Here is a 14,295-nt window from a genome sequence, read left to right on the forward strand (position 1 = left end):
AAATAAATAAAATCTTTAAAAAAAAAAAAAAACTTTAAAAAAGTAAATAAAATAAAATCTTAAAAAAAAAACAAAACCCTATCATTACTGTAAACCCTGACACACAGAATAGAGATAGGTAGATGAAATGGGAAACTTCAGATATTCAGAAATACATTAGCCTAATGAAGATTAAAATTTCCAGTATCAAAAACAGTATTATTATGAACCAAGGGTCATGTAAACATAGAAACTAGGATTTTCGAAAACTAATTAAAACTATTTTCCTTGATGAGACTGATAGGTTGAGGCAAATTAACAAAATTAGCAAGTAAGATCAATACAAAAATGACAATGAGAAAGACTTGCGTCTGTTGTGAGGGCTAGCCCAAAGATAAAGGGACAGCTGATAGACATTATATCACATACCAACTTCTTAGCGGTCACTAACTAGTACCAGGCAGCTTAAAGACAAAATGGGCAGATTGTACACAAAAACATGCCAATTCATATGACAATAAACACCTAACAAAAAGGACTAAAGATTTTAAGAGTAATGAAAAAGATAAATTAGTAGGGCACCTGGGTGGCTCAGTTGATTGACTGCCTTCAGCTCAGGTCATGATCCCAGGGACCTGGGATCGAGTCCCGCTTCGGGCTTCTTGCTCCTCGGGGATCCAGCTGCTCCCCTCTCCTTCTGCCTGCCGCTCCCCCTGCTTGTGCTGTCAAATAAATAAAATCTTAAAAAAAGAAAGTAGAAGACAAATTCGAGAAAAAGAAAAGTCTAACTTTTTCTGTCACTCTCCTTAAGAAGCTACTTCAGAGCCCCTAGGTTCTCAGAAGAGCTACTGGCATGAAGACATAATGAATATATTAGCTTTCCAAAGCAACATTTATTTATCTCAGGCCAGTACAAAAATCCCTACTACTAGAGAGAGATTAGAGGCAGATCTGTTTAAAATACCATTTAAAAAATTTTCCAATGGTGAGTAGAAGATCGTGGTTAAGAGCCCCAGCTGACTACTTACTGGGTGTATAATTCTGGGTGAATTATTTAACTTCCATGGGATTCAAGTTTTCTTACCAGTAACCGGGGTGTTCCAATTCCTTTGACACCATTCAATAAAACTGCAGTGATTTAATGAAAGCATGTAAAGTGTTTATTATTTATGCCAAGTACTATACTAAAACCATTACCACTGTACCCTGTTATACTTCCACTCCAATGGGGGTTTTGTGCTTTGATTTTTAGAAAGGATTTAAGTTTGGCATTAATTTTGAAGCAACTAGAAGTTCCTTTAAGGGTGACTTTTTACAATGCTATCACCAAAAAGGCCACGTTGTATTCTGCTTGCCAACAGTTTACCCCACTTCACCTCTGTCTCTTCACCTCTACTACTCTAATGTCCTTACAGAAATCAGGTATTAAAATTCCCATGTACTTCACGAGATACTTGTGACGCACATCTTGAAACAGGACTGACTGGTGTTAATGATGAAATCCTTATAAACTCAGAACAAAGAAATTTGGGTGCTAAGAAAGGAAAAGGTATGGTGGCAGCAGACCTACTTTCATTCTAGTAGGACATTCTTAGCAAAAGTGTAATATTCTATGCATTTGTTCCAAAATTCATGCTTCTATGTTGTTATAAAACTATCAAATGCCAATTGATTTACATCTTCCCAAAGGTTGTGATTCTCACACACCACTGGAGACTAATGGGATCAAAACCACAAGTGTTAATTATATTCAAGGCATAAATTCTAGGTGGTAAATGGAGACTGCCTTCTCTTCAACTACAAATCTTCAGTTGGCTGGCTTTTCAACCAACAGGACACTGATTTGCTCTCTGACAACCGCCAGAGAATGAGAATTTTGGCAAGTATAATTACAATGAACAAATACGTTTTTACTATAAAACTCTATTAAAAAAGACCTACAGAAAATGTGGTATAAACATTGTGAATAACTAAGCAATCCTTCGAGCCATAGTGAATGATCCAGTACTATGATGGTGTAGATCTCTTCCCAGATTAGGAACAGTACACCTAACCAACGGCACATTCTCATGTAGAAGTCCAAGTACTTCAACAATTTGAGGAAAAGCACACATAAAAATGCTTTTAAGTATAATTTGAAGAGGGGCACCTGGGTGGCTCAGTCGTTAAGCGTCTGCCTTCGGCTCAGGTCATGATCCCAGGATCCTGAGATCGAGCCCCACATCGGGCTCCCTGCTCGGCGGGAAGCCTGCTTCTCCTTCTCCCACTCCCCCTGCTTGTGTTCCCTCTCTTGCTCTGTCAAAAAATAAATAAAATCTTAAAAAAAAAAAAAAGTATAATTTGAAGAATATTTAAAACAATTCAAAAGCAAAAAAAAAAAAAAAGCCATCATTCATTCAGGTTTTGAAATTCAACTTCAAATTTCATTTGTTTCCTACTCCAATTTATCCTTCTAAATGAGGGGTCAGCAAACTTTCCCATAAAGGAGTAATTAGTAAATAATTTATGTCTTGCTGGTCTTATGTCAAAACTTCTCAGCTCTGCCACTGTATTACAAAAGCAGCCACAGATGGGGCACCTGGGTGGCTCAGTTGTTAAGCATCTGCGTTCAGCTCAGGTCATGGTCCCAGGGTCCTGGGATCAAGCCCTGCATCGGGCTCTCTGCTTGGCGGGAAGCCTGCTTCTCCTTCTCCCACTCTCCCTCTGCTTGTGTTCCCTCTCTCGCTGTCTCTCTTTGTCAAATAAATAAATAAAATCTTTTTTAAAAAGTTAGGATTTTAAATTACAGATATACAAATATTACTATTTTGAGAAAAACAAAAGTACAGAGGGGCAGATTTCAGAAAGCACAGCCAGGAAAATACGAGATCCAGTCATGATAAAGATTTACTACTTACCATTCCTCTACTTCACAAATATTCTGCTAAGAAAATAAAGCAGTAAACATAGTTGGTTTTAAAGTAATGACTTTATTAATAAATATACATCCATATGATGATGTAGATACAAATCATGAACACTACTCCATTCCCATACACATAATTGCACACGAGTAGCTCAAGTTCATGGACATAAAAACATACACAGTATCTATTCAGACTTTTTACAGCAGAGGACAGCGTGCTTGTATCAGTTAATTGGTAATTATTTTCTCTGTAATTATCTGTGGAAAAAGGAAACCGTGAAACTTAAAGAATCAAAGTGGTCTGATTACTATAAATCACACACTTGATTTACTATAGCATTAAAATTTCCAAAAATTAAATACATTGTATGTGAGAGTACAGATTTACCTACTTTGGAGGAGGGGGAGGGAAAAGCAAAGGAAAGATTTAGATACATCCTAGAGTTTAATAGCATATAGGTAAGCCATAATAAAAACAAAAATATAATAGCATCTAAATATTTTATGTCCAAGGAAAAAAATGTTTTTAACTGTTGTGAATTTTTATATCATAAAGGGATCATAAAATTTCACTGCATATCAGAGACAATGACCGACAAGAGCAGCAGGTATCGCCAACATCCCCTGAATTATTTTTTTAAAGCTTCTTAGAATATAAAGGAGAAGGTTTTTTTTTCTTTAGCCCATACACTGGTTTTTCTTACACTGGCTGGATCACCTTTAACCTAATAAATGGATCCAGATAATTGTTTTTTCCTCCTTAACTCAAAGAAACTCTATTACATCATGAAAATATACATGTAAATTCACACAAACATCAGTTTGGAATGAAGATTACTTTTATTACTTTAACAGATGTTTTCTTTAAAAAGTAAATAAAAAATATAAAGAATATTTTAGTCTAATTGAACACTGATTTTTAAAAATGTCCCCAAATATTAAAAATTAATCAGATACTTATTTTCTTCCAATACATTATGCCAGTATTTTTTTAATATCCAGTGCAAAACTCCAAAGATAGTATCAAAATCATCCCATACTAAAGATTAGTTATGCAAGGTTATATCTGTCAAAAAATGAAAATTTCATCTGTATTAGCTGCTTATTTGTTAATATGATAATAAATAAGGCATGTTAAAATAGTTTTCAAAGAAAAAAAGTAAAGCCAACTTACTTGAATAGCAGATCATTTTCTGACCAACAGTTTTAATATAGAATAGTGAAACCTATTTTATGAAGAACAGAATTATACAATATAAAATTAGCAATTTACCTTTCAAGGAACAATCACACAGTTGGAGGAAAAGGCCAGTTTTCCCCAACTGATTATATTAAGTATAGGCAATTGTTTAACATGCTATTTCAGTGTTTATCATGACAAGAGACAGTGTTACAAAAGATGCACAATGTAGTCTTTATAGAGAAGTAAAAATATTTTATATTTTAAGACTTCATGTTATCACTTAGATGTCTTTCTCTTCAGCATGGCACCAATAAACTGTTCACAAGGAGAAAAGTGGAATCAGGAGATGCTCACCACCATACAGATCTAATTACTCCAGGTAAATGCTTACATGAACAGAAAATTCAGCTTTCTAAACAATGTTAACCATTCACAACTGTAGCCATTTGCCTCCTGATATTAATAAACACTGTTATGAACAGAATTCCTTTAGTTGATTTCACCATTTCATTAACATGTATACAAAATTCATTATACAATAATACACCTGCTTTATCTTCTGACACATAGCACAGCACCACTGAGTAGATGTGCTGAAGGATGGGAAAGAGGCAGGGCAATGAATGAATGAAGCAAAGGCAAGAGAAAAAGGGAAGGGTATGTACAACAAAATCAGGAATGAAAATAAACTTAAAGGGAACTGTCAAATGGACACAGTATAAAACAAGAGGCAACCAAATCCTTAACGGTGATATACATTATCCTACGGTAGAACATTTAATTAAACAGCTATTTTCAGGAACTCAAAAGAGGATTTTTAAGTAGCCAACTGCTGAACATCACCTTGAGAAACAGCTAAATGACAGATACATATCAAAACTGGATAAACATATGAATAAAGATGTAAGCATTTGTGTGTGTCAGAAGTTATACTGTTCTGAGTAAATTATTCAAAGTTTTATATCTTAAGCTTCTGCAAGGAGAAACTCTTGTAACAATTTAGCTGCCAGAATGTTACAACTTATTATATAGTCATCCAATATTGTTCTCTATGGTTTGTGCAAAGCTGAAATTGCTGAGGTCATTCACTGTCTTAGATGCCAGTGCACACACAGTCCCCACATACAATGCAACACCTCCTACTATAAAGAGCAGCATTAAGTCCAGCTCATTGTGTCAGGCATCACTGGAACGCCTGAAGGCTTGCTGCTTTTTTCCTGATGAAAAGGTACGAAACATGACATCCATTTGCAATAACGAGAGTTTGCATTAACTGAGGGCAAGCCCAAATAACACAATGTGCTCCCTTTTAAAATTCTAATTATTTTAAAAGCTTTTGGGTCCTGCAAATCTACACTATAGTCTCAAAGGCATTTAAAATTCCACAATTTGAGTGGAATTTTTTCAAATCCAAAGTTTGTAATAGTTTATTTTATTTAGAACAAACTCAGAATAAATAAAATGTATATTAACGAAGACTATTCCTTTCAGAAAGGGGAGAAGAGTGATTTCTCTCTGTCCCTACCATACACATCTACCCAATACTTTTTCTTTTCTATCTTGCTTCTAAAGCAAACACTGTTGGAAAAAATTTTCTTTTGGATGAAGTGGTCTCACTGGAGCCACAATTAGATGTTTAATTAAACTAATCAACATATTTTTATATGATTCATGCATAGATGGATTCCTATATATTTCTTAATATTTGGGTTCTGACAGACAATTGCATTTTGTTTATACCAGTTTTAGACTCTACCATTCAATTTGTGTCCTTTAGTAGATATAAACCTGAAACCACTGTAAGTGCTAATGCAATGGGACAATTTCTCAGGAAAAAAACTAATAAAATTTTGAATAAATGAACAACATTAATAAATGTTTTAAGTATAATGCTTTAAAACTAAATATATGAAAGGCAAAATGTAGTGACTACAGCTACATGCAGACCTTAAGAATGTTTCTTTTTCTATTACATTATGTATGCTATTCTCAGAATGCATATTTCACCAGAAATGTAATGTGCAGTGTTCATTAAAAAGTTTAATTTTTGTGTAAATATGAATTGTTTGTAGTGTTTGGTATATATGCTCTTAGGCAATTAAAAAATACACAACGTATCATTGTTGAAAGGCAAACACTAAAGAATTCTTTTAGGAATGATGGTTAAATCAATTAATACCATGTAGATCAATGAAATAAAATAAATAAGCTTCTGCTGCTTAAACCTAGAACATTAAAAGATTTTTAACATCTGAAGTCTATGCAAATGCCAAAGCATACAAATATCTGTGTCCTGTCTCATGAAAATAAATGTTACAAAAACTCACAGCCATTACCTCAAGTAATCCTGAATCATTAGTTTGCTTTGTTCCATCAGTTAAAAATACCTTGGATATTATCTTTATTATATTGTAGGCTTACTTCACAAACTAACAGGTATAATGGTTTCAGTTGTTTAGCACATAAAGCATCTATTTAAAATGGCCCAAAAGGAGTAATGAAATATGAGACACAACCAGAACTCTAAAGAAAAAGCAAAAATGATTTAGTTAGGTATTACACTTGAACCTATATACAAATACAATGCCACTGCTCATGCCCTGAGTGCATCTGTCAGCATATGGCAGTTTCTAAGCAAAGGCAGGAAAACAAATCAAACGGGAAAACAAATTTGGAAAGCCCAGGCCATAGTATCATGTATGTCAAAGTAAAACCAGAAGCTTTGGGATTATTCACAATATTCCTTCTAAACCTGGCCCTCCTTTCCTGCCTCACTCACTCATTGGGTGGCTTGACTTCACTGCTGGTTTCCTCTACCCCATGAACTGCTCTGCCATGCATCATAGGGTAAGGAAAAGCAGCAGTGCCACAGCCATAACCAAGATCGGCAAGACGGGACAGAGCTTTAATGCTACCTGGAGGTCTCCCTGGACTGACTTTGTATCCCGCAGCTTTGGTTGTACCCAAAGGTCTGCCTGGACTTGTCTTAAATCCAGCTGCTTTGGTGGTTCCCAGGGGTCGGCCTGTGCTGGTACGGTATCCTGCGGATTTGGTGGTTCCTGAAGGTCGGCCACGTTTACCGGATCGGTTGAGATTCTTCTTTTTCTTTAGTTCATCTTTTATCTCTAGACTTCTGCCACTTGTAGTCTGCAAGTGTGTTTCATTTAATGGGTCTTGCCTCTGACAAGCCATTGGTTTGTGGCTGACTGTGTGGCTATATTTGCTTTGCTGGGAGGAATATATGTCAAACTGATCAGCAGCTCTCATGGCATCTTCATTGAGGCAGGAAGGCTTGCCAGGCCCACAGAAAGCCGGATTACTGCTGGCAACAGGATGCATCATTTTCTACCAAAAATAAATAACAAATATGCATAAATACACATATACAAATATATACCTGTATGACAGTATTCAGTGGGAAAATAGTCTGTCTTCCAAAAACTATGCAGGCTACCTAAAATTAGGCCGACAGGCAGGACTCCAGACCACTTATAAACAAACACACATCAGCAGATTCAAAGATACTTGTTTTCCTCAACTTAACCAAGGGTATGGACATAAGTCACACAGGATAACTCAACTATAATACTGCATTAGTAGCCATAATGTTCACTGCTTAGGAAAAGGAAAAGTGGATAATTAGAGAATAAATCTATTACATTTTTTAAAAAAGATTTTATTTATTTATTTGACAGAGAGACACAGCGAGAGAGGGAACATAAGCAGGGGGAGTGGGAGAGGGAGAAGCAGGCTCCCCGCCGAGCAGGAAGCCCGATGTGGGACTCGATCCCAGGACCCTGAGATCATGACCTGAGCTTCCGAAGGCAGATGCTTAACGACTGAGCCAAGCCACCCAGGCGCCCCTAAATCTGTTACATTTTACAGGTTCTTTTCTTCTAGATTATGAAACCCTAAAAGGATAACAACAAACACAAGAACTCTATTAACATTATTCTTTTTTTTTTTTTTTTTTCCATTTGCCTAACATTCTTAGAATGCCTTCTTTTGGCCTTTTATTTCTCACATATACACATCTGATCTGGCCATAGTTGCCACAAGGTGGACACTTCCTCCTTATTATAACTTATTATTGATATAGAATTCTCAGTGTTGGGGCACCTGGGTGGCTCCCTCAGTTAAGCATCCGACTCTTAGTTTCGGCTCAGGACATGATCTCAAGGGTCGTGAGATAGAGCCCTGCTTCAAGCACCGCGCTCAGCAGGGAGTCTGCTTGAAGATTCTTTCCCTCTGCCCCTTCCCCCACTCGCGCATGTGCTCTCGATCTCGCTGGCTTGTTAAAATAAACAAATCTTTAAAAAAAAGGAAAAAAAAAAGGATCCTCAGTGTATGCTACACTTTACAAAACACGGAATGTGCCAAGCTAAGAACACAATCTCTCAAGGTACTGAACCCCTTTAAATTAACTAATCTATAAAAAACCCCCAAAAACAAAAACTTTTAATCCAAACTATCCAAACAGGAGGAAGTACTCATAAAGGGTGAACAAAGGTTTCCATTAGCTAAAATGAACCAACACTTACACAATTGAGAATTACACTACAAAAATATAGGTAACAATCATAATAAAATATTTCTATTTTGAAGGTATGATTATCAAGACAAAAAGCTGAATGTGCAATTTCTTCCTGATCATAAATGTGTGAATCTTCTTCCCTTAAAAGAGCCCTGTGACTGACTAATTAACAAAGAGTCCAGTCTCTGTTCTGTCTGTGAAAACATCCCCATGATTTTTTTTTCTTTATAAAGTATATATTACAACCACTACCATAACAGGTCAGCACTGAACAGCCATATCATTTAGACACACAGAAAATGAGTTTATTTTTTTTTTAAAGATTTTATTTATTTATTAGAGAGAGAGAGTGAGAAAGAGCATGAGTTGGAGGAAAGGCAGGAGGAGGAGGGAGAGGTAGACTCCCGGCTGAGCAGGGAGCCCGATGCTGGGTTCAATTACAGGACCCCGGGATCAATGCCCAAGCCAAAGGCAGATGTTTAACTGACTGAGCCCTCCAGGTGCCCCAGAAAATGAGTGTAGTGAAACTAAAGTATTATATTCCAATAAGGTAAGAAAAATAAAGATATGAGTTCCAATTCAGATTTAGAAAAAGAGTCACAGGTATATAGTAAGATCTAGCCCCTAAGCTGTTAATGTTTGCCTACACACACCATACATGTAAAATTGCACCAAAACCTCAGTTATAAAGGCAAAAGGAAATGGGAGTCAAGTCACAGAATTGAATTTGTTAAATTACTAAATATTTCCTGTAAATCAACAGATACAGAGCTATTCGCCAGCTGGCTTAAAGTCTTAACCATAAAGGAAGAATATCTACAATGATAAGCTATTTGTTTATGGCAGAAGCCTTACAGACTTGAGAACATAAAACAATTTAAATGAGTTAACACAAATATTAAAAAGAGTAATTCTTTGCTCAATCCCCAAGGATATAATAAGAAATGTTATTATCACTTCACCAGCTCAAATTCTAATTTCAGCTCAGAAATAAAGACAGATCAAGATGTGTTCCAAATGTAGTAATATTAGCTGAAAGTTAACAGTTTTTGAACATTTTCTATGTGCCAGGTAATAAGCTTGGCACTCTGCACATTATCTGATTTAATCCACACAACTCTATGAGGAACATACTATTATTAGCCGTATTTTACAGAAAGGAGGGATTTTTACCAATTTGCAAGGTCACACATTAGGAAATGGTAAAGCCAAATAGGAATTCAGGTAATCTCACATCAGAACCAACAATTTCAGCATAATACACAACTACATCAGGGTTTCTCAATAATAGCACTGTCATTTAAATCAGATAATTCTTTGGGGGGAGAGGGTGTCCTGTGTATTTTAAGATGCTTAGGAGCATCCCTAGCCTCTACCCACTAGATGTCAGTAACCATACTCTCTTCTCCCTCCCAATTTGACAACCTAAAGTTTCCCCATACATTGCCCAATATTCCCTGGCAGGGGGCATGGGGGCAGGTGGGGGGGTGGGGCAAAACTCACCCCCTACCATGAGAATGACCCAGCTATACTAAAATGAAAACATAAGACCCACTTTAAAATATTCCTGTTTTTTATTCACCTCTTTTGCTCATACCTCTCCAAATATCCACAAAATCTTTCTGTTGATAATACCTACAAAGTCAAACAGATTTGTTTTCCAAATTGAAGAAAAGCTAACGTTGGAATCTGTGAAGGGACTAACCACATTCCTTTCCCCTTCAAGTTATAAACTAATTGAGACATATAAACAGGAATTAGACAGGAATCAAAATACTAGTTTATTGCCAATAAAGTTGGACTAGAGACCACATGCAAAAACAAAGAGAAACACAGACCTCTGAGAAGATTTTAAGAGAAAAAGTTACCCCCTTTTCAATTTTATCATTCAGAAATCACCCTGCTGCAAGGAAAGCTCTAGTAAAATGAGGTAGAAAGGTACAAGTTTCCTTCCACAACCAGCACTGACAGTAAAGGAAGAAAATGTTTCTTCCTACAGTCTATTTCAGTGCTTTACATTTCATGCCTTTTAAGTTCCTATCATTAATTTACCAAAACCTTTCCTCTGGACCTTACTTCCCTTAACTTTACTTCCTCTTAATTTATCAGAACATTCACCATATATTAGCACTCAGGATACAGAGCCAGTTTACATTACGTTAGGCTCTTAAAGGCAAGATGGCCAGTATCTTCTACTCAGACACCAACAAACACTGAAAAAAAAAATACACTATTTAAAAAGTAGACCTGTAATTAAAAAAAAAAAAGAAAGAAAGAAAGAAAGGCACCTTTCACCAATTCCTTTAATCTTCTCCAGGAATTTAGGGATTTGGTTTGTATTATGTTAATTTACTTCTGACACGGCTCACATTTATTGAGAGCCAAGTCCATGCAAAACACTGTTCTAAGCACTAGGACACAAAACAGGAGTAAAGTTGTTTATTCCAATGGACAAACAATGAGACACTGACCTAAAGAACATTTCTAAGGTCACGTCTTCTATATGTTCTATGTTTTTCTTCCCTGCTACTGTCAAAAAATCAATACAGTATTCTACTTACTCCATAACTGATTAAGAAGCTAGAAAAGAGGGGCACCTGGGTGGCTTTGTTGGTTAAGTGTCCCACTCTTGATTTCAAAAGGGTCATGATCTTAGGGTCGTGAGACAGAGCCCCGTGTGGGGCTTCAAGTTGGGTGTGGAGCCTACTTAAGATTCTCTCTCTCCCTCTGCCTCTCCCCACTCTGCTCATCCACAGCCTGAGCTCTCTCTTTAAAAAAAAAAGTTGGAAAAGAAATTAATCTACTATGACAGTTACTGATGTAGTTAACTAAAAAGGAAAGAGCTAAAACGCATCCTTTCTACTTTGGGATTTCAACCTCTTAAGATGGGACTCAACAGCATTAGATCCTTTTGTGCATTATCATACACACACACACGATATATATGTTTGTAAGCAGTATTTATATATACAAGCATTAATAAATCCTACACTTAATAGTGTCTCCTACTTCAGGGCTTGGCAGCATACTGTTCTTTCTTGTTAAGACTCTTCCCATAATATAGTACAGAGTTCAGTGAAAGTATGCAGGCCACACTTCTTAAAGAGAATGAGAATGAATACATTTCTATAGTTTGGACTGAATGAAAGCCAAGAGTTACATAACACAATGTGTAACCTATCAAAGGTTAATTACCTTTAAAAATGGTTCACTGAATATACGGGAGTCAACTAGGAGCTTCTATATATTTTAACTATGACTAAATTAGAATTTTTAAAGCACACACTGGGGCGCCTGGGAAGCTCAGTCGGTTGAGAGACCGTTGATTTCCGCTTGGGTCGTGGGACTGAGCCCCCGCGTCCGGCTCCAAACTCAGAGGGGAGTCCGCTTGGGATTCTCTCCCTCTGCCCCTCCCCCCGCCCCCCTAAAATAAATAAATGAATCTTTAAGGGAAAAAAAAAAAGGCACACACTAAAACTTGCTATCCTTGAAGCTGTTTTACTGTATTTAAACATGAAAGTCCCTGGATGAGCCGTTCTTTATGAAATAATTATTTTCCCTTTTCTTGAATGTGGTACTCATTACTGCCAACATAAAGAACTACAACTATTTTTAGTAACTTCACAAAGCATTCCTGAAGCTTTCTAAACATGGAGAATATCTTTCTTTCAAGAAATCCCAAGTTCTGTTCTCTTCCGAAGATCAAACATCACCTAATTCTCAGAGATTTATTTTAGGTCATTTGGGTTGCAACGATTATACAGAATCATATATATTTTTATAATTCTAAATGAAAGTCCATTTGTGACCCACGTCACTCAGTCTATTCAGCGAGGGCCAAAACAAATGCCAAAAGCCATGCATCCTGTCCCACCACGGAAAGTTTTGATACCAAGACAGATCATAAATAACGGCCTTCTTTGTCTTCTTTCCACCCCTTAATTGTGCCCCACGGCGCAGTTTCCCCCGTGCCAGAATCCTTATTTGACAAGAGGCGTTTGGAAATGTATTACCTGTTGTAACCAAAAGCGATTATTAATGCATTAACAATAACAAGTTTGCAGAAGATACACGCCCACACCAGAGAAAGAGTCGTATACCCTCCAACCACCAAAATTCATAGCCCGCTATCCGTGCACTTGGGAGTTCTGCAAGCTGCAGAAGTCCACAGATCACTCCATCTAGATGTCCATCTCGAAGCCGGCAGGCTTTAATTTAACGGGGGACAGGGAGGACTGCTAATTTTGACCTCTCAAAGAAAAGAAAAGGTGACCCCTTCCCCCGCTCCCCGCCGCAGGAGGCATTTTCCCCCCAATAATGGCTCCACGCCGAGGGACGAGCAGGCTACGTCCGGGGCCCCTCCTCTCGCTGCGGGCTGGGCCAGAGCCCCTCCTCAAACGTGGGTCGGAGACCTCTTCGCACCGGCAGGCTGGGCCCCCTTTCTCGCAGCCTCCTCGCCTTCTCCACGAGCTCCCGCCGCCCCGACTCTGCTCGGAGCCAGAGTGACAAACCCCCGCGCGCCCACCTACCTCAGCCGCTGGTAGCCCGGCCCCTCAGCGCGCCCAGGGGTTGCCCATCAGCTGGGAATCTCACGCCGGCGCCGCTCCCTTCCCAGCCTGTCGCCTCGGCACTGAGCGAAGAGCCCAAGTCAGACGGGCAGGCAGCGAGGGCGGTGGCGGCGAAGCGGACGCTGGGCTCAGTTCTCGCCGCGGCCACCGCTCAGGGTCCTGCCCCAAGCGCAAGAGGAAGAGGCCGCCACAGCCCAGTATTGCGAGGGGAGGCGTGCGCGAGCTCGCAAGGATCGCGCACGCACACGCACATCGCGAGACCCAGTCTCCCGCCGACGACCAGCACGCAAGCCTGGGCAGGGTCGCCGGCGGAGCCAGGCTGCGCTTGCGCGTGGTGGGGACGGGCAGGGGGCGGGGCTTAGGCCGGTGTAGCTCAGGCTGTGGTGCAGACCGTACGCTGCAGATGGGCAGAGACCGTCCGGGAGCGGAGTAACTTCGTTACAGGATTGATTTTCACCCCGGTTCTGTGATGTTGGAACTCCTACTTGACCCCATTTCTCAGATTACAGGACTAATGTGATGGAGTCAGGATTTGAATCCAGCTATCTGGTTCCAGAAAGTGTGCCTTTAATCGCTGTTGGTAAAGATTAATGCCTAATTGTGTCAGATGCTTTCCAAAGCATATTGAAAGGGCTCAGCTTCTGTCCTTTACTGGTTATGGACAGGTAGGATGAGACCTCCACCTGCTAACAAAATGGGGAATATTCAAATAATATAAGGCGTTTGGACCCTCAAGGCTAGAATCATGTGATAATGAAGAGCCGCATTTTGTGGGACATGCTATAATTTTTAAAAGATTTTATACTCATGGAGGCGCCTGGGTGGCTCAGAGGTTAGGCCTCTGCCTTCGGCTCAGGTCATGATCCTAGGGTCCTGGGACTGAGCCCCGCATCGGGCTCCCTGCTCTGTGGGAAGCCTGCTTCTCCCTCTCCCACTCCCCCTGCTTGTGTTCCCTCTCTCCCTGTGTCTGTCAAATAAATAAATAAAATCTTTAAAAAAAATAAAAGATTTTATACTCAAGACCTCAGAAATTGCCATATTCTTCATTACACCATCACAAGAAGGGATGGGACTAGACGTAGTTTGCTTACAAAATCCCCCCCTTTATGTAGTTATTGTAAAATTT

At 38.8% G+C, this 14,295-nt stretch overlaps 1 protein-coding gene across 1 annotated transcript; it reads right to left on the minus strand.

The window, feature by feature from the left end:
• Positions 1 to 2,928: 2,928 nt before the first annotated feature.
• Positions 2,929 to 13,422, minus strand: C7H5orf24 (chromosome 7 C5orf24 homolog). The gene is made up of 2 exons (XM_006731012.3): positions 13,131 to 13,422; positions 2,929 to 7,412 (listed from the first exon to the last, which is right to left on the minus strand). Exon 2 carries the CDS (start codon positions 7,407 to 7,409, stop codon positions 6,843 to 6,845), a length of 567 nt encoding a protein of 188 aa, XP_006731075.1. The 5' UTR covers positions 7,410 to 7,412; positions 13,131 to 13,422; the 3' UTR covers positions 2,929 to 6,842.
• Between the last annotated feature and the right edge of the window lie 873 nt (positions 13,423 to 14,295).

The sequence above is a fragment of the Leptonychotes weddellii genome, chromosome 7 (assembly GCF_054177405.1).
Source record: "Leptonychotes weddellii isolate Sample4059 chromosome 7, ASM5417740v2, whole genome shotgun sequence".
Lineage (NCBI taxonomy): Eukaryota > Metazoa > Chordata > Mammalia > Carnivora > Phocidae > Leptonychotes > Leptonychotes weddellii.